This window comes from Mytilus californianus, unplaced genomic scaffold (genome assembly GCF_021869535.1).
Source record: "Mytilus californianus isolate M0D057914Y unplaced genomic scaffold, xbMytCali1.0.p SCAF_4, whole genome shotgun sequence".
NCBI lineage: Eukaryota > Metazoa > Mollusca > Bivalvia > Mytilida > Mytilidae > Mytilus > Mytilus californianus.
This window is the reverse complement of record NW_026262690.1, coordinates 109603961-109626221: the sequence shown is the minus strand read 5'-3', so window position 1 is coordinate 109626221 and position 22261 is coordinate 109603961. Positions and strand designations below refer to the sequence as shown.

The 22261-nt window shown below is 31.2% G+C and overlaps 2 protein-coding genes across 12 annotated transcripts in view; one reads left to right on the top strand and one right to left on the bottom strand.

Annotated features, from left to right (window-relative positions):
• The window catches only part of LOC127739083 (cytochrome P450 2C29-like), a 480581-nt gene that overhangs the window by 151655 nt on the left and 306665 nt on the right, over positions 1 to 22261 (bottom strand). The window lies entirely within an intron of this gene.
• The window catches only part of LOC127739087 (leucine-rich repeat-containing protein 70-like), a 48904-nt gene continuing 31067 nt past the window's right edge, over positions 4425 to 22261 (top strand). For 7 of the 8 annotated variants that reach the window (XM_052250680.1, XM_052250679.1, XM_052250676.1 and 4 more), the window contains exons 1-2: positions 4432 to 4510; positions 14307 to 14505. In XM_052250680.1, coding sequence (XP_052106640.1) covers positions 14324 to 14505 — 182 coding nt within the window. In that variant the 5' untranslated portion in view covers positions 4432 to 4510; positions 14307 to 14323. Of the gene's footprint in view, positions 4511 to 14306; positions 14506 to 22261 lie in introns of all 8 variants that reach the window. The other variant, XM_052250673.1, reaches the window with a different exon arrangement.

Below are 22261 nucleotides of genomic sequence, written 5' to 3'. Positions count from 1 at the left end.
ATCAACACATACATGATTTTCGTATTCACACCGCGTTTCATTCCTTGTAAGTGTTAAAATATAGTAACGGTCAGAAAGCAGGGTCAATATATATTATAAATATAAATTTTACAATCGTTACCCAAAAGAAAGATATACAGTTGTTAATATTCATAAAACACTTTTTACCTTCTTCAGGACACAAATAGTAAAATAACAAAAATACTGAACTCCAAGAAAATTCTAAACGGAAAGTCCCTTATCAAAGGACAAAATCAAAAGGTAAACACATCGATCGCTGACAACTGTCTAATTCCTGACTTGTTATAGGCATTTCCTTATGTAGAAAATGGGGGGATTAAACCTAATTTAATAACTAGCTAAACCTCTCACTTGTAAGAAAGTCGCATTAAATTCCATTATATAGACAACAATGTGTGAACAAAACAAACAGACATAATATGTCAAAAATAGGGGTACAGCGTTCAACGTTGTGTTATAATCTTAATCACAATAAAATAAATATGTCGAAAAGGAAAAACAAAATGTCATTGAGACAAAGCACAAAAGCAAAAATGACAATCGAGAATACCAAACATTACCACAGCTCAATTATACAATGGCGGGGTGTAGAAGTACCGAGCAAAAAATATATTACCAAGAAGGTTAAAAATTTATAAAGACAAATAAAAGAACAAAATAACAAGTAATAAGGATGATAAACAACGTCAGTATATAGATTCTATACTTCAAAACCCTCATGTATTATTTGTGAAGTTGATAAGGAATATTTATCAACAAGGTCTTGGTATCTTCCAATTAACTTTTTTTTTTAGAAAAAAGGACAATGATCGACAATATGTTCTTTGACATTATCCTAGTTTATCAACTTTCTGTTCAGAAATTTGTGATGTTTTATAAAATTTAAGTAGTAGCTGAAAGCTATTGAATATTAAATCAGTTGGAAAATGTATATCCCATATGCAGGTGAAGTTGTTCTATTGCTATTAAGATGTGGGAAATAAATAACTTCAAAATTAAAATTGCCTCATAGATTCTGGTACTGAGATGACTATGTCAAATTCGAGTTATAAGTCTAAAACATGTTGCAGAGGAAGCCGTGTTGTTGTTTATATTATGTCTAGTTCTTGTGTATATAATAATGGAACCAATCAACATTTTTGATTGTAAATGAAGTGAACATCATTAATTTATCTGAATGTGAAATTAAATATCTGTCTTGACTGATCTTCTTGTTTTTGACAAGTTTCTGAAGAAACTTCGACGCATATGAAAATAAGAAAAGGTCGACATCTTTCGTTCCCAAAGGAATGCCGAAAATTTGTTGAAAACATTTACCTCAAAATTTAACAAATATGTTGAAAATTAGTAACTCCAGCATACTGATCACTTGTCCCTCTGTGTAGCATGTTTCACTTTTGTATTCGCTCGCTTTTAACTAACATTGTGACGTATGATATCCCAAAGTAATACATTTGTAGCGTATGCTATCGATTTGATATTGAAAAGCAATTAAAAGTTATAGTTGTAGTATCCACTAAGTCAAAAATCTATGTCGTATATATTTGACACATTATCGGTCGTCCCACTGTCTGTATCACTCTGCTCAGCTCTTCATTTTGTTTATTTTACCTTTTTCATAATATTGTAAATCACAGTTTTTTGACGTCCAAAACGTTGACCAAAACTTAGTAACTTTGATCCAGACATATCACCGACGTCATAATGAATGAACCTAGGTTGATAAATTTGTTCGGAACTTATCATGTCATTTTCCGGTTTGCTGGTGAAAAAAGAAAACACTTGTTTCTTTTATGCACAATACGCAAATGCAACCCTGACAGGGAGGTTTCCAGATGTGTGGAGACTAGCAAATGTTATACCTGTCTATGAGAACAAGGGTAGCCCAGATTTTTACTTAATAATAAACCAATATCGTTGATGTCTAACATTGGTAAGACAAGGATGAGATGCTTGTTCAAATACCTTTTCAACTTTATTATCACAAATTCTTTCATAATAAAATTCCAGTCTGGTTTTATCCCTGGTGGGTCTACGGTAAATCAACTCATATGTATAAGTAACGATTTTTGCTAAAGCATTAGATGTAGGGAAAGAGATAAGGGTAATTTTCTGCGACATAAGTCGAGCATTCGACCGAGTTTGGCATTAAGGCTAACTTTATAAACATACACAAATTGGAATTAATGGAGGTTTGCTTCTTTGGTTTGAAAGCGATTTGAACTCAAAAAGGTAACAGGTTGTCATTGGTGAAGAAACGAGCAACACTGAGCATGTATCAGCTGGGGTACCCAAAAGGTGTTTTTTGGGTCATATTTTATTTTTATTTATATAAATGACGGAGTCAATGATATAGAATGTGATACTTAACTTTTTGTTTAAGAAACTTCAATTTATAAAGTGGTTGATAACGAATATGAAGCGGCAGAAAAGGTAAATGAAGATATTGAGAACATACATAATTTGTCTAATCAATGTCTTGTCAATTTCAACCCAAACAAAACAAAAATATTGACCATTTCAAAAGAGCACCATAAATCTTATCACCCACCAGTTTATATGAATAAAGATATCGACCATTAAATAAGGTAAGTCGCACAGGCATTTAGAAGTTATCATAAATAAAGATGGAAGCTGGAATAGTTATGTAAAAATTATTATTGATAAATCTATTTCATGATTAGCTTTATTCCGAAAGCTGAAGTGTAAACCAAAAAGGAAGAATTTAGAAACTATTTATTTATTTTTTTATACGCAAAGTCTAAGAATATGATGATATTGTCAAGGATAATATCCCTTATTATTTAAAACAATCTTTGGAAAACTTGCAACTAGAAGCAGCAAGAATTGTCACAGATGGCACCAAGATAACATCGAGACAGTTGCTGTACGATGAAACAGGATGGAAAACTCTACAGTCTCCGCGTAATAAACATAAGTTGTTAAAATTTCACCAAATGTTTCACAGAGATTGTTCTGATTGTTTTTCGGTATGAGTTCCAAATTAGAGGTTAGATCTACAGTCTGTAGTAGAGAACAGATATGTTTAGCAATTAAGACTCAGACTTCAGAGTAGTGTTCTTAGCGATCATCTATTTAAAAAAAATCTTACCGAAGACGCACTGCATTCCTGTAGTCACGTATGAACTACCTCTGATTACTTCTTCAAATGTCCAAAATAAAATGAAATTCGAATGGATATTATCAGGATAGTCTCTTGTATGTGTCTTTAGATCATCTTATATGGGAACAGTTAAAAGTCTGATGAGGACAATATGCAAATATTTTATAAAGTTTCTGTATAAATAAATCAAAACGTTTTGAAAGTTGACTCTGTATGTTTTTATTAGTTATATATACAATGTATATATATAATGATGTCTAATCGAGTGGATTGCCCGTAATCGACTATAATCTGATATGTGAGGTGGTTCCAGTGACTGTAAAGAAAGTAAAAGTTTACTGTTTCGTTGCGTTTTTTTTTTCTATTTGTTAGTTTTGGGTTTTTATGATATTTATAAAAAATTATTATATGCTACTTTAAACTGAACATACTGTTTGAATGTCATATTGTTTGTTAAATAGATGTTACTTTTTTTAGGGAGACGGATTTATAAAAGTTTTTCCTATATTTGAACTTCATATAAAATTGCAATACTACAATGTTGTAATTCTAATTGATGAATACTGTAAAAACTAACCCGATAAATTGATTATTTAGTTGACTTTATATTTATAATTGCGTTGACTCATCAAAAAGCGCAGCTTATGTTTTACAATATCAATATGCAGACAACCTGATAACCGGTACATTACACCTTGTATAATCCATCCAATTATTTGAAGAAAAAACATTATAATTTGTTAGTTTAATTGCTTGTAGTAGTCTTTCGAGGTATTTCGTATTTCAGTATGTATCACTTATGCAGATCTGCAATTGTATTCGTGTGGGTGAAAGTGAGAAAAGCAATCGAGTTGAGATGACCTAGGATAATCTGTTTATCGCTATTTAACTTATGACGACGTTGTTAATTTCATTGACAACGGGTACGTGCTCCCTTAGTTTCTAGCGATAATTTTTCATACCACTCTACTGTGCTGAGATAGGAAATTATTAGTCAGTAAGATCAAAGGAAAATTTTGTACAATAGCGATAAAGTAACATATTATAAAAAAGGAATAAATTAGAATATGACAGAATGTTTTTTAAAGCGTAACATACTATGAAATTGAAACAATCCACATTTATACTCGTCCCAAATCCAGCAGTTTATATTCAGTTCTCCGAATTACCTATACAAAAACTATGTATGACTAATCGACGTATGCAAGACACCTATCTACGGTATACTGATTAATCTGAATAGACAATACAGTGTTATCGTCCCTTGATCAAAGGTAGGTGTCGTTTCGTTACTATATTATGGAGCTGTAGAAAAAATAAAAAATACATTGAATGGAATAACTTTTAAGAAAAGAGGTTCGAGAGGTATGTTTGATTTTTTACCATTAAATCTTGATTAGATATGAAACATTATGTTTGAATTTTTAATTGCGCGACAATGGCTTGAAATACTTTATAAACACACACACTTTTACTTCAATATAATGTTAAACATTTACTGTACAAGGAAGATTTAAAAAAAAATATAGTGGTATATTTTGCGATCGTCAGCAGAAGAATGGGAACATATAAAGTAACTGAAATCAGTAAGATAACAAGTATTTCAAAAACCAAAGTTCAAGCACATATGTTAATAATTAGTCAAAGCGGTTATAAATACAGGCAACAGTGGTATACCGGTGTCCAAAAGTCATAAATCGATTAAGAGAAAACAGATCCGAGTTACAAACTAACACCGCGGGAAACACATCAACTATGTGAGAAAAACAAAGGAAACACTAAGGTGCAACAAAAACAAACGCCACCATACATAAAAACGAACTATTTGATAACATCGGTCATTTTTCTGACTTGGTACAGGACATTTTTAGAAAACAAACGGTGGTTTGAACCTAGTGAATGGCTAGCCAAACCTCCCGCTTTAAGACAATATTAAACAAATCGCTAAAATTACAAGACTACAAGACAGAAATACAGCCCTAACACAGGCAAACAACAGAGAAACGCACACAGAATAAAATCATAGTCAACACAACATACAAACCACGGAACAATAGCGAACATATTCCATCAAGGACAAACACCACAGGATATCAAAAACAGTGACGAGATTACGACACTAACATGCAATCTCGAATTTTATACTATTTATTTTTTACAATACTCGTCCATACAATTTTCATGACAATAATGTTATAGAAAAGAAATTTTATAATTATTTGGACTACAAACGATAAGACATAACAGATTTCAACCGAAACCATAACGGAAACATCAAAAATAAATAAATGAATTTTGGATGTACAAAATACACGTCGTATAGCAATACAAATTCACACTCGGTATAACAGTCATATTCGGAAATATGACTATGATGGTATTGAAAGGCAATTCATAATTATTTGGACAACAAACGATAAGGCATAACACATCAGTCAACTAAATCAAAAACAGTTACATAAAAAAAAAATACATAAATGTTGGATGTACAAAATTTCGAAACACGTCGTATAGCAATGCAAATTCACACTCGGTATAACAGTCATATTCGGGAGTAGTTCACGTTTGGTACTTAGCAGAGAGGCGACATAGATGTTAAACCACAATCTAAGACGTGGTAAAAGTGTATTTAGTCAGTTTAGAAACAGACTCATCGTATAGATCAACCAATTCGTGATGGTGTCCATAACATTTACAGAGTGTCTTTTTTAATCTTATCTCTTCATAACTCTGTTGGAGCAGTTTCTGCGTAAGGAGCACACTCCTGTATATGAAGTCAGTATAACATTGATAACAAATAATTTTTTAAATTAAAATATTTGACTTTGAAAGATAATATAAAAGTTTTAAACAGGGATTGGGTAATCGTAATTTGTAATCGTAATCGATTGCAATTGATTACATTTTTTCAAGTAATCGATAGTAATCTGTTTTCGAAAACATTTTCGATTATATGTTATCGTAATTTAATCGATTACAGCAAAAAATAGCATGTAATCATCGATTACTTTTCATCTACATTTCGATTACTTTTGTAAAATAGTTTGATGAAATATAACCTAGTTTAAATGAAAAGAGACAACTGCATGTATTCATCAGTTTACAGTACAGATAAAATAGAATGTATTAATATGACTTGAGAATTAACCAAAGGCATTATTCAGGTCTGTTCAACTCTGTTGTCTCAAGCTGCATTGTGTTCAACCAGATCTAACAAATTTTAATGTATTTCCAGCTTTTGAAAAAAATGAATTTTAATGCTTGTCAATAATTTATGACCCATAATATTAAAAACAAAAACAATACATTAAAAATACAAAAATGTCCTAAGTTAAGTTCTGTACTGCATTGAAGTAGTAAGCTTTTTTGTATTAAATTCCTTAAAGCAAAAATTTTAATTAGAGTTGGAGTTTTAGGTTTGAATAGATAAACCATTGAAACGTCATAATGTAATGATAAGAATTCAGAAAGTATATAAAATCCTGTTGAAAATGAACCAATGCATTAAAATTTTTGTTCAGTAATAGAAACATGTATCCCATTTTCACGATAAAAAAAATATTGTTTATAGTTTGCCTTTAGGTTTATATGATCCATTAATCCTATTTTGACTCTTCAAAATTCAAGAGTCTATCCTAAATTGAGGTAAATCATATGGCCTTCGAAATACCGTTTCGATTCCTAACATCACTGAAGAGACATTAACTGTCGAAATCCGGATATGGTGTACAAATTTGTGCACCTCATGTTTGCGGTATACCATCTTTTCCGCAAGTTTATTGTTTTCTGTTTTATATCTAATTAAAAATTAAGATCCATTTTGTTACATCTTGTGATCCGTTTATTTGGCAATCGCCAATGGCAGTCAGCAGAGTTTAAGAACATCAATTGTTCGACCAGTTAGTCAAATGCGTTTTGTTTAAATATACTTTTTTCACTTTTTTGGTCTTTTGGAAAATGTTGTTTGTGCTGTATTTTTATATATATATATATATATATATATATAGAGATCCGTTTATCCTATTTCGACTCTTTAAAATTCAAGAGTCTATCCTAAATGAGATCAATTAATATGCCTTCCAAATACCGTTTCGATCCCTAACACCACTGAAGAGACATTAATTGGCGAAATCCGGATATGGTGTACAAATTTGTGCACCTCCTGTTTGTGGAATACAATATTTTCCGCAAGTTTATTGTTTTCTGTTTGGTATCAAATTAATATAAAGACACATTTTGCAGGGTTTAAGAACATCCGTTGTTTGACCTGTTAGTCAAATGCGTTTGTTAAAATATACTTTTCACTTTTTTGGTCTTTTGGAAAATGTTGTGTGTGCTGTATTTAGACCCCTCTACCAAGAAATTTGTTTTACATGCACACGTATAAAAATTGCGGTTTTTATCCAACGCAATCATAGGTTTGAATGTTGTTTTCAATTTAGACAAGTTTATATTTATCGTTTGGGCTTGTATTATATTTTCCTTCGGGTTTATATGATCCGTTCATCCTATTTCGATTCTTTAAAATGGATAACAAAGGATAATATATATATATTATATACAAGTCTAAATTGAAAACAACGTTCGAACCTATGATTGCGTTGGATAAAAATCGCAATTTTTATACGTGTGCATGTAAAACAAATTTCTTTGTAGAGGGGTCTAAATACAGCACAAACAACATTTTCCAAAAGACCAAAAAGTGAAAAGTATATTTTAACAAAACGCATTTGACTAGCAGGTCGAACAACTGATGTTCTTAAACCCTGCGGACTGCCATTGGCGATTGCCAAATAAATTGATCACCAGATGTAACATGGATGTAATTAAAAGTTTAATACCAAACAGAAAACAATAAACTTGCGGAAAAGATGGTATATCGCAAACATAAGGTGCAAAAATGTGTACACCATATCCGGATTTCGACAATTAATGTCTCTTCAGTGATGTTAGGGATCGAAACGGTATTTGGAAGGCCATATAATATACCTCAATTTAGGATAGACTCTTGAATTCTAAAAAGTCGAAATAGGATGAACGGATCATATAAACCCGAAGGAAAATATAATACAAGCCCAAACGAAAAAATATAAACAAGTCTAAATTGAAAACAACGTTCAAACCTATGATTGCGTTGGATAAAAACCGCAGTTTTTATACGTGTGCATGTAAAAAAAATTCTTGGTAGAGGGGTCTAAATACAGCACAAACAAAAATATATATATATACAAGTCTAAATTGAAAACAACGTTCAAACCTATGATTGCGTTGGATAAAAACCGCAATTTTTATACGTGTGCATGCAAAACAAATTTCTTAGTAGAGGGGTCTAAATACAGCACAAACAACATTTTCCAAAAGACCAAAAAAGTGAAAAAGTATATTGTAACAAAACGCATTTGACTAGCAGGTCGAACAACTGATGTTCTTAAACCCGGATGACTGCCATTGGCGATTGCCAAATAAACGGATCACAAAATGTAACAAAATGGATCTTATAATTAATTTATTACCAAACAGAAAACAATAAACTTGCGGAAAAGATGGTATACCGCAAACATGAGGTGCAAAATTTTGTACACCATATCCGGATTTCGACAATTAATGTCTCTTCAGTGATGTTAGAAATCGCAACTGTATTTGGAAGGCCATATAATTTACCTCAATTTAGGATAGACTCTTGAATTTTGAAAGAGTCGAAATAGGATGAACGGATCATATAAACCCGAAGGCAAATATAATACAAGCCCAAACGAAAAAATATAAACAAGTCTAAATTGAAAACAACGTTCAAACCTATGATTGCGTTGGATAAACACTGCAATGTTTATACGTGTGCATGCAAAACAAATTTCTTAGTAGAGGGGTCTAAATACAGCACAAACAACATTTTCCAAAAGACCAAAAAAGTAAAAAAGTATATTTTAACAAAACGCATTTGATATATATATATATATATTCCTGTGAAATACTTCTGAGTTGCCAGGAGCATACTCAGAATATAATAAACAACATTACATAAACTATGACAATATATATTAATTAAACAATTTCTTCAAATTAAGAAAATACCATTTTAGAAAACATTTTGTTCTCATTCACAATCCTTCTCAATTCCTTTATGAATAATTCATACACATAAAATCATTTCAATTTTTGTTCTGAAATATAGTATGACTTGAAAAAGCAAAAAACTGCCAAAAAAAGTTACAACCTTAATAACCCTGATCTGATATTTTGTATTCAAATACTATTTGTTTTACTGATATCTTATTTTGAAAATTGTGTTGTGTAAAAGAACATGTAATAAAGAAATGTAAGTAATCTTTCCTATTCTGTCTCACAAAAATTACATTTACTGTTATTAGAAATTTTCCATTTGAATAATAACTGCTTTACTGGAATGATATCATTTTGCAGTTTCTATCTAAACATTTTCACCTGGTTCTCTCTTAATAATTTAAATATAAAATCGTTTACGAATGACAGATGTGGCTTGTTATCTAACTTTAAATATCTTGTTTAAATATTGATACTAATTGGTAGTTTATAAAGGAATCGAGAAGTTGTTAATTTCTGTGTCGTTTGGTCTCTTATGGAGAGTTGTCTAATTGGCAATCAAACCACATCTTCTTTTTTATTTGTTTATTTTGCATCTACTAAACAATTATATAACATTTCATTATAGTTATCTTTTGTTTGTATTTGTTTATTTCCCCATCTCAATTTATCCTTACTAATACTAATCTTAAATCAGAACTTGCTTGCCAATCATTCGAGATGGATATTTTAATATCTTTAACTCTGCAACCCAATTTGACTTAATGCTTAATTTTTCTAACAAAAACATCGGATAACTTTTCCTCACGATCCAGTATGTCGTTAATATATGTTATAAATTCACGAGTCTATTCTAAATTGAGGTAAATTATATGGCCTACCAAATACCGTTTTGATCCCTTACATCACTGAAGAGACATTAATTGTCGAAATCCGGATATGGTGTACTAATTTTTGCACCTCATGTTTGTGGTATAACATCTTTGCCGCAAGTTTATTGTTTTCTGTTTGGTATTAAATTAATATAAAGACCCATTTTGTTACTGGTGATCAATTTATTAGGCAATCGCCAATGGCAGTCAGCAGGGTTAAAGAACATCCGTTGTTCGACCTGTTAGTCAAATGCGTTTTGTTAAAATATACTTTTTCACACTTTTTTGGTCTTTTGAAAAATGTTGTTTGTGCTGTATTTAGACCCCTCTACCACGAAATTTGTTTTGCATGCACACGTATAAAAATTGCGGTTTTTATCCAACGTAATCATAGGTTTGAACGTTGTTTTCAATTAAGACTTGTATATATATAAATATATATCTATATATGTATGTAATGAATATATTAACTGCATTGTGATTGTTTAACAAAGACCTGGTACTGGATAAAACATGGAAACAGGGGTAATCCATAATATATGCGTAATTCAGAAGGGTATATACTGTGACATACCGGGCTTGCGGTGTATCACCCCTTCGTTCACGGCTCAAGGAATAGTACTTTTAATGTTTAGTCTGTTTTGGTGATATCCATTTGATGTGGCTCTGTACTTACACATCCCGTCATTGTTTTATTGTGCAATAGTAAATTTTTGTATTCTTGTCTTTAAATTTTGGTAATGTGCTTTGTCTTAATGTGTATGATTTTTTGTCTGCTTCTTTGTTACATAATTGTTTGTTTTTTAGTGATTAAGATTGTACCCTAATTTTTGGCATTTTCACCTATTATGTCTGTTTGATCACACATCGTCGGTCATATCATGGAATTTTCTGCATCTGTCATACAAGTGAGAGGTTTAGCTGGCTATAAAACCAGTTTTAATCCACCATTTTTTAAATAAGAAAATGTCTGTATCAAGTTAGGAATATATCAGTTACTTTTTTTGATGTGTTTGAACTTTTGATTTTGCCATTTGATTCTGGACTTACTGTTTTGAATTTTCCTCGGAGTTCAGTATTTTTGTTATCTAACTTTTAAAACTGGAAAAGTCACAATATCTACCTTATCGGAGACCTGAATACCATATAATTTTTTTTACTTTATATTTTATAGATATATGTCTGTCTATGTGAATTAATGACTGCAAATCATACTTTATCCATCCATCCATTTCGTATGATTAAGAAATTCCATGCGTTTGAATTTTTATGAAGTGCCTAGATTATCACCCTTATGTTGTCCGAGTAGAGCAGATTCTTCACACTACCCCCCCCACCCCCCCCCCCCCCCCCACTCCACCCCAGGGCGTATGGCATTTGCGCAGATTTAAAAAAGTTTCAATATTTCATTTGCGCCGATCGTGCACTCGTAAATTGCAGGTTATTTTTAAATTATCATTATCAACCTCTATCGTTAGCCAGTTGTACATATGTAATAAATTGTCAATTATAACATGTATATAACTGTAAACATATTTCAGTGGAAAATCCTGCCCGTTTCGTATATCAACATGATCAAAGAAAGAACTCTTGAATTGTCCGCCTCTTTACGCAACAAGTATAGAAGTGATGAAATTACAAGGAAAGAATACATCAGACGTGTAGTATATAAATACTCAGAATGGACATGGAAAGAAAAACCGGCGCATATGAAATGCAGATCGGCGCAAATGCAAAACGCCGCCTCCTCTCAACCGGGGCTGGAACTTGTACTATATATATATATATATATATATATATAGCTAATGACATACACTATTTTTCGGAATGTTACTCCTAGTGCTTAGCATTATGCAATGTACTAAATTCCACGAATTTAAATTATCTTAATCAAGAATTGCTATCCATCCATAATTGTAAAGAATAATGTCTTAGTGTTTATAACAGCGATTTCAAAATGCTTAGCCTTTACACACGTTTTGGAACAACTATTAAATAATGACTTCTAGTTTATTGCCGAGAATGTGCGCCTTCCTTGATTTGTTGAAGTTAAATGTTGTAATGTCTTTATTTGCAATAGGCACTGACCCTTAAATGTCTATACTGCTTATATCTTTTTTCGACATTTGTACATGATTGTTCAAGTAACTATTTCATTTACTGAGAGTGTTGTCGTTTATGTGTGACAAATGAATTTCACAGAAAATAAATCGAGCTTTGTATTTTAGGACTATCTTCGCGTTTCAAAGTTTTGAACTAAATTTTACGACACTCATTGAAAATTTTCCCTTCATTTGTCCTTGAAAGAAAAATCAATACATCAAATGATAAACATGTTTGTTTTGTTACTGGTTTATATTGTTTTGTTCATAAGAGGGATATATTGCTAAAGTTTACATTAAAACAAGTCTTTTAGAGAACAAACGAAGCAGTTGCTCTGTAACTCATTTTATGACGATATTTCTTTAAGAATAACTTTTACATCATCTTGCAGAATATTGACGTCTAAAATCTACGCCCTGACATATTGTTCGAATTATGCCATAATAATGAAACTTAAAGTATATGCTTCGTTAATTTCATTAAATGTTATAAAAATGAATATTCATTTTATATCAGACGTCGCAGTCTTGTTCGGTATTTAAGTACGAGCTTGTCCTTTCTTTTGCTCCCGATTAATGACTATTATAGGGCCTCAATAGCATCACTTTTAAATGACATTAATTGTTGAAATGCACATCTGAAGTAAAACATTTGGTATCCTTTGTGTTATCAATTGACTACGATTGCCAATTCTTCTACCGAATTCGAAGGTCGGTTGTTTATTCAAGGCACTCCGACTTCCTCCACAAATAAAACTGACTGCCACAGTAAAGCCAATTGGCTAAAAAATGGCATTAAATTCCAATCAATCAATCATTTTAATAAAGGAGTAGGGGCAATAAGGCCCTTTTTTGGCCCAAATATTACTGCAAATTTAAAAGTTATCATACATATTTTTAAAGTTGTCCAAACTAGACTAAGGTACAAGGTATTCAGAAAATAAAAAACAAATTTCACATTGAACGAGTGACCATGGCAACAAACCATGACAAACTTTGCATATTTTGTAAAATTTCTTGATTTTCCTTGTTTTTCATCAAATTTTAAGTATATTTTAGATTTGAAAAGTATGTGCGCACCCAAGAAACAATTTTATATTTGGTGAGATTATGTCAATAGTTATAATAAAGCTTCTCTGAAATTATTTTGTTGTTTCTTGGCTGCGCACGATGTTTCCACAATGGAAATAACGATGAAAAACTGCATAAATTCTGTATTTTTCATCGTTTTATTGAAAACGGTACATATTTTGACGTAATTGTGACGTCATCAGATAATAATCTTTATGTTTTTCATTTATATTTCTTGACACTATGCATTTCCAAACATATTGTTCCAATTTGAAATAGTTGTCAAACATTTTATTTTCTTGGGCCAAAACCGGGCCTTAATGCCCCTACTCCTTTCCTAAAGAAAATAGGTCAAATGTTTATAGAAAATATAAGGAATGGCAAGATATTTTGAGAGTCTGTCTATTTATTTAATTGGACAAATTAAGAAATTCCATGAAAGGAAAGGAGAATTATTAAACTGTTCATTAATTATTTCATATCCAGAGTTATATATATGATGTGGTATATTCAGAGGTAGACTGATATTTTTTCTTGTTAGGCTTACTAGACGATTTATCCCTGTAATAATTATAAGGATGTTGAACGAATTTAAAGCCTGTTTCTAGTGTACTTCTAACATACGAATAATGAGTTCATCAGATTCTTGCCTTGTTGTGTTTTCTGTCCTCTAATGAAGTTATGTCTTAAATGAAACCATTAGACGACAGGAAGTATGTAATAGTGTTCTAAAATACTGGTGTCTCAGCAGATAGTCAATAGAGAGTAAATGATGGCTTATTTCTGGTAGTGTTTTTGAAGAACGCAACGATTTAAAAGGTATTTTGTTGAATTGCTGACTCCAATTCGTTGTTCAGTGAGTTGTTCCTTATGCTTGCCATCCCTGTGTTAAACACCAAGATAGATACACAAGCCCAGTTTGAGTTGACACATTGACAGGTTAACGTAAACATTGTCTATTCCAACTTTTCCGACAAATTCATTTACTGTCTCAAAATCCAATGATATGTGCATCAATAAATCCAAGTTTGTACATCCTAACTATAAATTTCACAGATTGTATATATTTCAGAATGAAGATGATGTTCTATAATGTAGCAGCTTGTCTACTTGTCATCGCAGTGTCAAATGACAGGGTATTATCATGTCCCAGCATATGTTACTGCTCCACAGATATCAATGGGGTTAATGTAAATTGTGGAAATAGAGGACTGACCGTTATTCCGAGAAACTTCACAAATGACTCATACACCATGTAATATGTTTTTTTTTCTCCGTTATTTACAATCAGTTATTTTTGAAACTTATACAATTATGATCATTTGATGCTTTTTGTAAAAATAGTGAGAACAAAACAAAAAACAAAAATATACAACACCATAAATTAAAGAAAAAAGAAAAGTATGCTTACAACAGGCCCATAAGAGTTCTATTCATTGATTTTGAATGCTTGTTACAAAGGAATATTTGATTTTTTTAACAAATGATAGTCAAAAACGTCTTCTACAAATCAGTTGTTCTTCTCTGCAATTCAAATGTCCACCACATATATATTTCATAGATTTTTCATTGCGAAAAGTAAACTAACAAAATATCAATCTTCAAAGAAAATTAAAACAAAAAATCCCTTATCAAACGGTAAAAATAATAGCTCAAACACATCAAACGAATGGAAAAAACTATATTCATGACTTGGTAAAAGCATTTCTTTATCTAAAAATGGTTGATTTAACTTGATTTTATACTTATCTAAACATATCACTCATGTGACTTTGAACATCAGCTGTATTTTTTACGAGGCTAAAAAACAGGTATAACGCGAGCTTAAGCGAGAACTAATACAGCTGGTATCTAAAGACAGTAAACAGTTATTATTTTTATCCTGCAAATAATTTTGTACATTGTTTTAACTATCAATGACAGAAAAACTGAAATGAATTGCATTTATATTTGATTTAAAACTCTTTGAGGACCGCGTAGTAATATGACAAAAGTAACACAACCAGCTGATGACCGGTACTCCAAAAAAGAATCTCGCATGATCGACAATAATACATCGCTCAAAGTTTATAATTATCAATAGTAAAAGAAATAACAAAACATTGGTCGATTTCAGACAAAAGTGTTTGATCTGTGATACGCTCTAGGATTTCGAACTGTCTGTGCATTCACTGATTATTGACATTGTTGCATGGTTGATTTTGTGATTTGCATATTCAAGTTTTGAACTTGAAGATTGTCGCCGTAGAAAATCTAGTTGATTCTGCTGTTCATGTTTGTCTATGATAAGAAAGTGGGTTGCGGATCGGAGGGTTGAACACTCATAGACGAAGCAATACGTCATTGCAATGCGATTGCAATACACGTTAAGAGTCACGAAAGTTCATACAAAACTCGTCAACAGCAATAAACAAAAATAGTCCTGCAGTTAGCGGAGCTCAAAACGATGTCTGTATAGTATTCAAATATCTGTTGGGCTGTTAATGTGTGATAAGACAGCAGATTGTAGGATAAATGCAATTGAATTATGCTCTAGTTCGTCTGAATTAAACTATCATAACTTATTTATAAAATAAAAACACAACCCATATATCAGAATTAGATTTCCTTGTGAAACTTCTCAAACACATTTCTTCTGTAGCTCCAATGTTTAAGGTGACCGCTGAGTTCTTGAAGTCTTCTTTTTGCAGTATCATTTGTGGAGCAAATTCGTTTTTTCCGCATGGCATTGGCTGTGCTGAATGGTCTTGATACAATGTTTCGGATGACAACTCAAATGGGAAAGATACATGATTTGCGAAACAGATCTGTGAATATCATCGCATCCTTCACTTGCGTAACAGTGTCAATAAATGTGATCTTAGAGTCAGATATTTCATAAATGAACGTTATAAAGGAATGAGCATCGTTGACAGTTACTGAATTAAAATTAAAAAAATGTCTAAAAATATAACACGCTAATTGAAGCATTCAAAATGTTCCATTAAATTTTGAATGGAAATAAGCAATAACTCGTAAGACAAATTAGCTTCCTCAGTCGTGTGCATCTAAAATACAGTCGGTTTAAACGTTTTAACAGGCGCTAACATTCACCCTAACCTGCAACAGTAGAATATCATTACAACATAAAAAGACACTATCAAAATCAATTGATATGGCTTAAGTCGATCAAAAAGAAATATTAACAAAAACAATATCTACATCTTTGTGAAGTTAAACTCTTCAAACAGAATAACCAGTGGTACGTTATTTGTTTCACTTAACTGCAATGCTACAGTTGTCTTATGGGATACTATGACATTTAGTGATATTGTTTTATTATAACTTGAAGATATTTATTCTGAACATAGTATGGTTTTTACACTACGTAATGATGTTGTTATAATAATCAATATAGTTTAGTTGTCAATAAATGATATTTTGATATTAAATGATATGGTATCGTAATGACTTGATATGGTTTCGGCCTTATTTAATATGATTTCATTATTTAAAGAGGATGTGGCAGTAGGCAATGTTCTTTTAACATTACTTGGTGTGTATGTGGATAAACGGAATATAATATTTTCAGAACGTAATATTTAGTTTTGTTATTTCGTAATAATAATGTTATCGTTCAAGTTTTGATACGGTTTTGCCACTGTTTGATGAGGTTATCACTTAAATTAAGGAGGCAAAATCGACTACCCTTTTTGAAAAACAAATTTATTTTAAACCGATTTTAATGTCGTTTGTTGTATGAGCCTCGAATGGGGGTGCTATCCATCGAGTTAAAGTTCGCGTTACTGTTTGCGTTATTCAGTTCAAGAAATAAAGTCAAAATTAGAGCTAAAGTTCGAGTTAGAATTGATTTTACAGTTACCATTCGAGTAAAACTGCTAGTCACATTTCAAGGTTGAGTTACAATTATAGTTCAATTTTTTTCGAGTAACATTTCGATGTATACGAAATAAGTACGTGTTTTCAATTTTCGTCTTAAAATCGGGTTTTAAGTTGCTACTTCGACAAGGACATGATGGCCAAGTATAAAGTTAGTTAAAATCTGTAAACTGTTTCTTGAACATAAGGAGAATGTCCTTCGCCCAACAGTTCCATCGGCTAGAATTTCAATAATTATCTAATACAGGTGGTTAAGATAAAATTCTTGCAGCTTAACGAAAGAGAGGCGAAAAGTAACAAATAGACATTCAAACTTATGTCGAAAACGAACTGACAATACCACAGCAAAAGAAAGGCAAGAATTTCATCTCAACTTTTTGTATGAAAATAGAATTTAGAATAGAAATGGTGAATGATATTGAGATATCAAATTCAAGATAAAAACGGTTTTTGTTTGTATTTTTGTACGTGATAACGGTGATAATATAAATTTTTCATCAAAATTGAAAATGTTTGTTTAATGAAGGGTATTATTTGGGTCAAATTACGTTAAATATGAAAAATATATTATTGTACTATTACTTGTTAATCGGTAATGATTCAATGTAATATCAGTCTGTCTAAAAAATTGAAAACAACACGTTTAATAATTTCATGCGTCCGAAGCGCTTTTCTGGATTTACCTTCATCAGGAACGCTCAAAGCCAAACATTTGAAATCCAAGGATGTATAAGTACCGAAACCGTTGAAGAGCTATATGACAAAAATACCTAAAATAAATAGCCAAATTCATCTAAAGTCAACGTTGCCTTAGGGAGTTGAAACCTTAGTTTCTTAATAATTTCAAAATTTAAAAACGGACAATTTTAGAAAAGTTTGTTAATCATGTCAGTACCGAAGTACTAACTACTGAGCTGATGATACCCTCGGGGACTGATAGTCCACCAGCAGAGGTATCGACCCAGTGATGTAAAAAATTGAAATATGTGAAGTGCGTACAATTACTTGGTAAGATAATGACATTTTACAATATCTTTCTTCGATTTGTCTATTCTTAATCGATTTATGAGATCTGAACATCAGTCAACTGTTTTTTCTTTGATTTATAATTTTTTTCAGAGGTTGTAAAAAAATCACTTGGACTTTTACAAATGTATAACGGGAAAACATATAAAATAGATCTATGTAACAAAATAACAATTTAGATTGTTCATGTGTTTTTAATACACAAAATTATGTAACTGTTTCCTAGGTTTTGTACATAACTGTAACTGTTGGTATTGTTTTGAATTGTAATATCTATTCAAGATGTAAAAGAAAAATAACGACCAGTATAAGCGAAAAGTATGGCATAATTTCTTCATTTGTTAATTGATATATATTGATGTTTACTTTTAGAAGCAGCGAAACGTATTTGATTTTCTTTGATAATGCCTTCAGAAAAAACAAATAGGAAAACTAGTCCATTGTCTTATATTGAAGTTCACACAATAGAGCATACTTTGTCTGTATTAGTATTTCGCAACTTAGTTGACTAAGTATTGTCTGTGATTTTACCTTGCAGTTACCACATTCCAACAATGATCGTTAATTTTACAAAAAAACGATTGTTTGAATAATTTCTTTCTCTATATATTGAAACAGGAAATCTAAGAGTCAAAATGGTTTACAAATATTAGACTAGACCACAAAGACGTTGTTAAACACGAAGTAACATTTACATGTTATATCAATCTTAAATATTGAAAAACAGAACACGACAGTTGTATTAAAATTGAAAGATAACAGATTCAAACTCACGCATTACGTCATATATAAGATTTTTAGAGCAAAAACATTTGTTTGTTTAAAAGTCTTTTATTCAAGCAGTAAAATGATATAAATTTGGTTCTTTTATTTATCCGCTTAAAGCTTTGATTATATTTCAATGATAACATTTGAAATACTTGACAAGTGATGAGATTCGAAAATGTCAACACAATCTATAAATGTGGAATTTAATTCATCCTTTACCGGTAACAGGATAACAAAATCATTAAGGTTATCTCATAATTACGTAATTTATTTCAGAAATTTGTGCAACAATCAAATTACTACAATACAGCAGGGAGCATTTCAAAACTTACCAGCACTGCTGACACTGCATGTATACATGTTTATAAATTAAAGCAAATGTGGTATGAGTGCTAATGAGACAACTCTCTATCCAAGTCACAATGTAAAAAAAGTAAACCATTTTAAGTCAACGTACGCCCTTCAACACAGAGCCTTGACTCACATCGAACAGCTAACTATAAAGAGTCCCAAAATGACGAGTGTAACTCAATTCAAACAGGAAAACCAACGGTATTATCTGTAAACATAAACGAGAAACGAGAAACACTTCTGAACCACATCAACAAACTTAAACCACTAAACAAGTGGTTCATGACCTAGGATAGGTGCAAGGAAACGCAGCGTGTATAAAAGTTTCAGAGGCAACACCCTACACCCGTATCTGCAACAGTAGTATAACATTATAACATAGAAAGACACTATAAAATATCAATTGAAATGGCTCAACTCGATTAAAAAGAAATATTAACAATAACAATATATTACAAACCTGATTTTTGATCAATAAATGCATCTTTCTGGAGTTCAGCTCTTCAAAGAACAAAACCAATAGTAAGTTGTTCGTTTGACTTAACGCTATGGAATGCTACAATTGTCTTAGGGAATACTATGACGTTAGGGGACATGGTTTTTTTGATAACTTGAAGATATTTTGTGATACATACAAATGTAGTATAGTTTTTACACTACTTAATGATGTTGTGAAAATACTCAATATGGTTTAGTCTTTACTCAATGCTATTTTGATATTAGGGTATGGTTTCGTAATGACTTGATGTTATTTTGAATTTACTTAATATGATTTCATTTATTAAAGTGGATGTGGCTTAAAGCAATGTGGATTAAACATTACTTGATGCGTATATGTAACACGGAATATCGTTGTTTCACATGTTTCAGAACATAATATGTTGTTTTGTTATTTCGTAATTTTGATGCTTTCGTTCAAGTTTTTGGTATGGTTTTGTCTTTATTTGTTGAGGTTATCACATATATCGATGAGGCAAAACCGATTACCCTTTTTGTGAAAAAAAAATCTATTTTAAACCGATTTTAATGTGAGTTTTTTTTATGAGCTTCGGATGGTGATGCTATCCATCGAGTAAATGTTTGCGTTACTGTTCGCATCATTCACTTCTAGAAATCAAACCAAAATTAGAGCTAAAGTTCGAGTTAGAGTTACGTTTACGGGTAACATTTGAGTTAAGCTTTAAGTTTTAGTTACATTTAAAGGTAGAGTCTAACTTTTTTTCGAGTAAAATGTCGATATATTTGGAATGAGCAAGTACTTTTAATTTTTGTTGCAGATTCAGGTTTTACGCTGGTATTTTGACAAGGGGCTGAGGGGCATGCGTAAAGTCAGTTTATATCTTAAGAAAAGTACACAAAAACACTATTTTAAATGTAAAGAGAATGTCCTCCGCCCTGGATTTTCAATAAATATTTGATACAAAGAGTTAAGATAAAGTTCTTCAAGCGTAAGAAAAAAAAAAAGACGAAAAGTAACAAAGAAATATTCAAACTTATAAGTCGAAAACGACTTGACAATGTCATGCCAAAAAAAAAATGGAAGAATTTTATCTTAACTATTTGCATGAAAATAGAATTGTGAATGGAAAAGGGGAATGATATTGAGATATTAAATTCAAGATAAAAGAAGATATTTTTTTAGTATTTTTGTACGTGATGACAGTGATAATATACAAAAATTGGTCAAAATTGAAATAAAATTGAGAATGGAAATGAGGAACGTGTCAAAGAGACAACAACCCGACCATAGAGCAGACAACAACCCAACCATAGAGCAGACAACAGCCGAAGGCCACCAATGGGTCTTCAATGCAACGAGAAACTCCCGCACCCGGAGGCGTCCTTCAGCTGGCCCCTAAACAAATGTTTGTTTAATGTATTATTTGGGTCATTTTACGTTAAATATAAACAAAAATTATAAAAATAGAAATGTTTGTATAATGAACTGTATTATTTCGGTCAAATAAAGTAAGATTTAAAAAAATATATTATTGTACTACTACTTGTTAATCGGTAAAGATTTAATGTAATGTGAGTTTGTCTAAAATGTGATGCAAATACAACTACTTTATAAGATAATGACATTTTACGATATCTTACATCGATTTGTCTATTCGTAATCGATTCAGAGATTGTAAAAATCTATTCGTAATCGATTCAGTGATTGTAAAAAATCACTCGGACTTTTACAAATTATCACAGGGAAACATATAAAATAGATCTATGTAACAAAATAACAATTTAAATTATTAATGTGTTTTTAGTACACAAAATTATGTAACATTTTGCAAAGGTTTGTACAAAACTGTAATTGTTGGTTTTGGTTTGAATTTGTCATAGCTATTTAAGATGTAAAAGAAAAATAACGACCAGTTTTAGCGAAAAGGACGGCATAATTTCTTCATTTGTTCATTGATATATATTGATGTCTACTTTTAGAAACAGCGAAACTTTTTTGATTTCCTTTGCTAATACCTTTAGAAAAACAAATGGGACTGTTAGTCCATTGTCTTATATCCAAGTTCACACAATAGAGCATATTTTTCCTGTATCAGTATTTCGCAACTTAGTTGACTAAGCATTGTCTATGCTTTTAACAAAACAGTAACCAAATTCCACCAATGGTCGTTAACTTTACAGGAAACGATTGTTTTAATAATTTCTTTGTCTATATATATATTGAAATAGTAAATCTAAGAGTCGAAATGGTTTACAAATATTATACAACAACAACGTGTTTAAACGAAGTTCAATGTAAATGATTTATCATCTTAAATTTCAAAAGAAGAACACGACATATGTTTAAAAATAAAAAGATGACTAGATTCAAACTCAAATACACGGACTATGGTTGTTTCAGAATGTAATATGTGGTTATGTTAATTCGTTATAATGATGTGTTCGTTCCAGCTTTTGAAATGGTTTTGTCATTATTAGATGAGGTTATCACATAAATTGATGAGGCAAAACCGATTACCCTTTTTGTG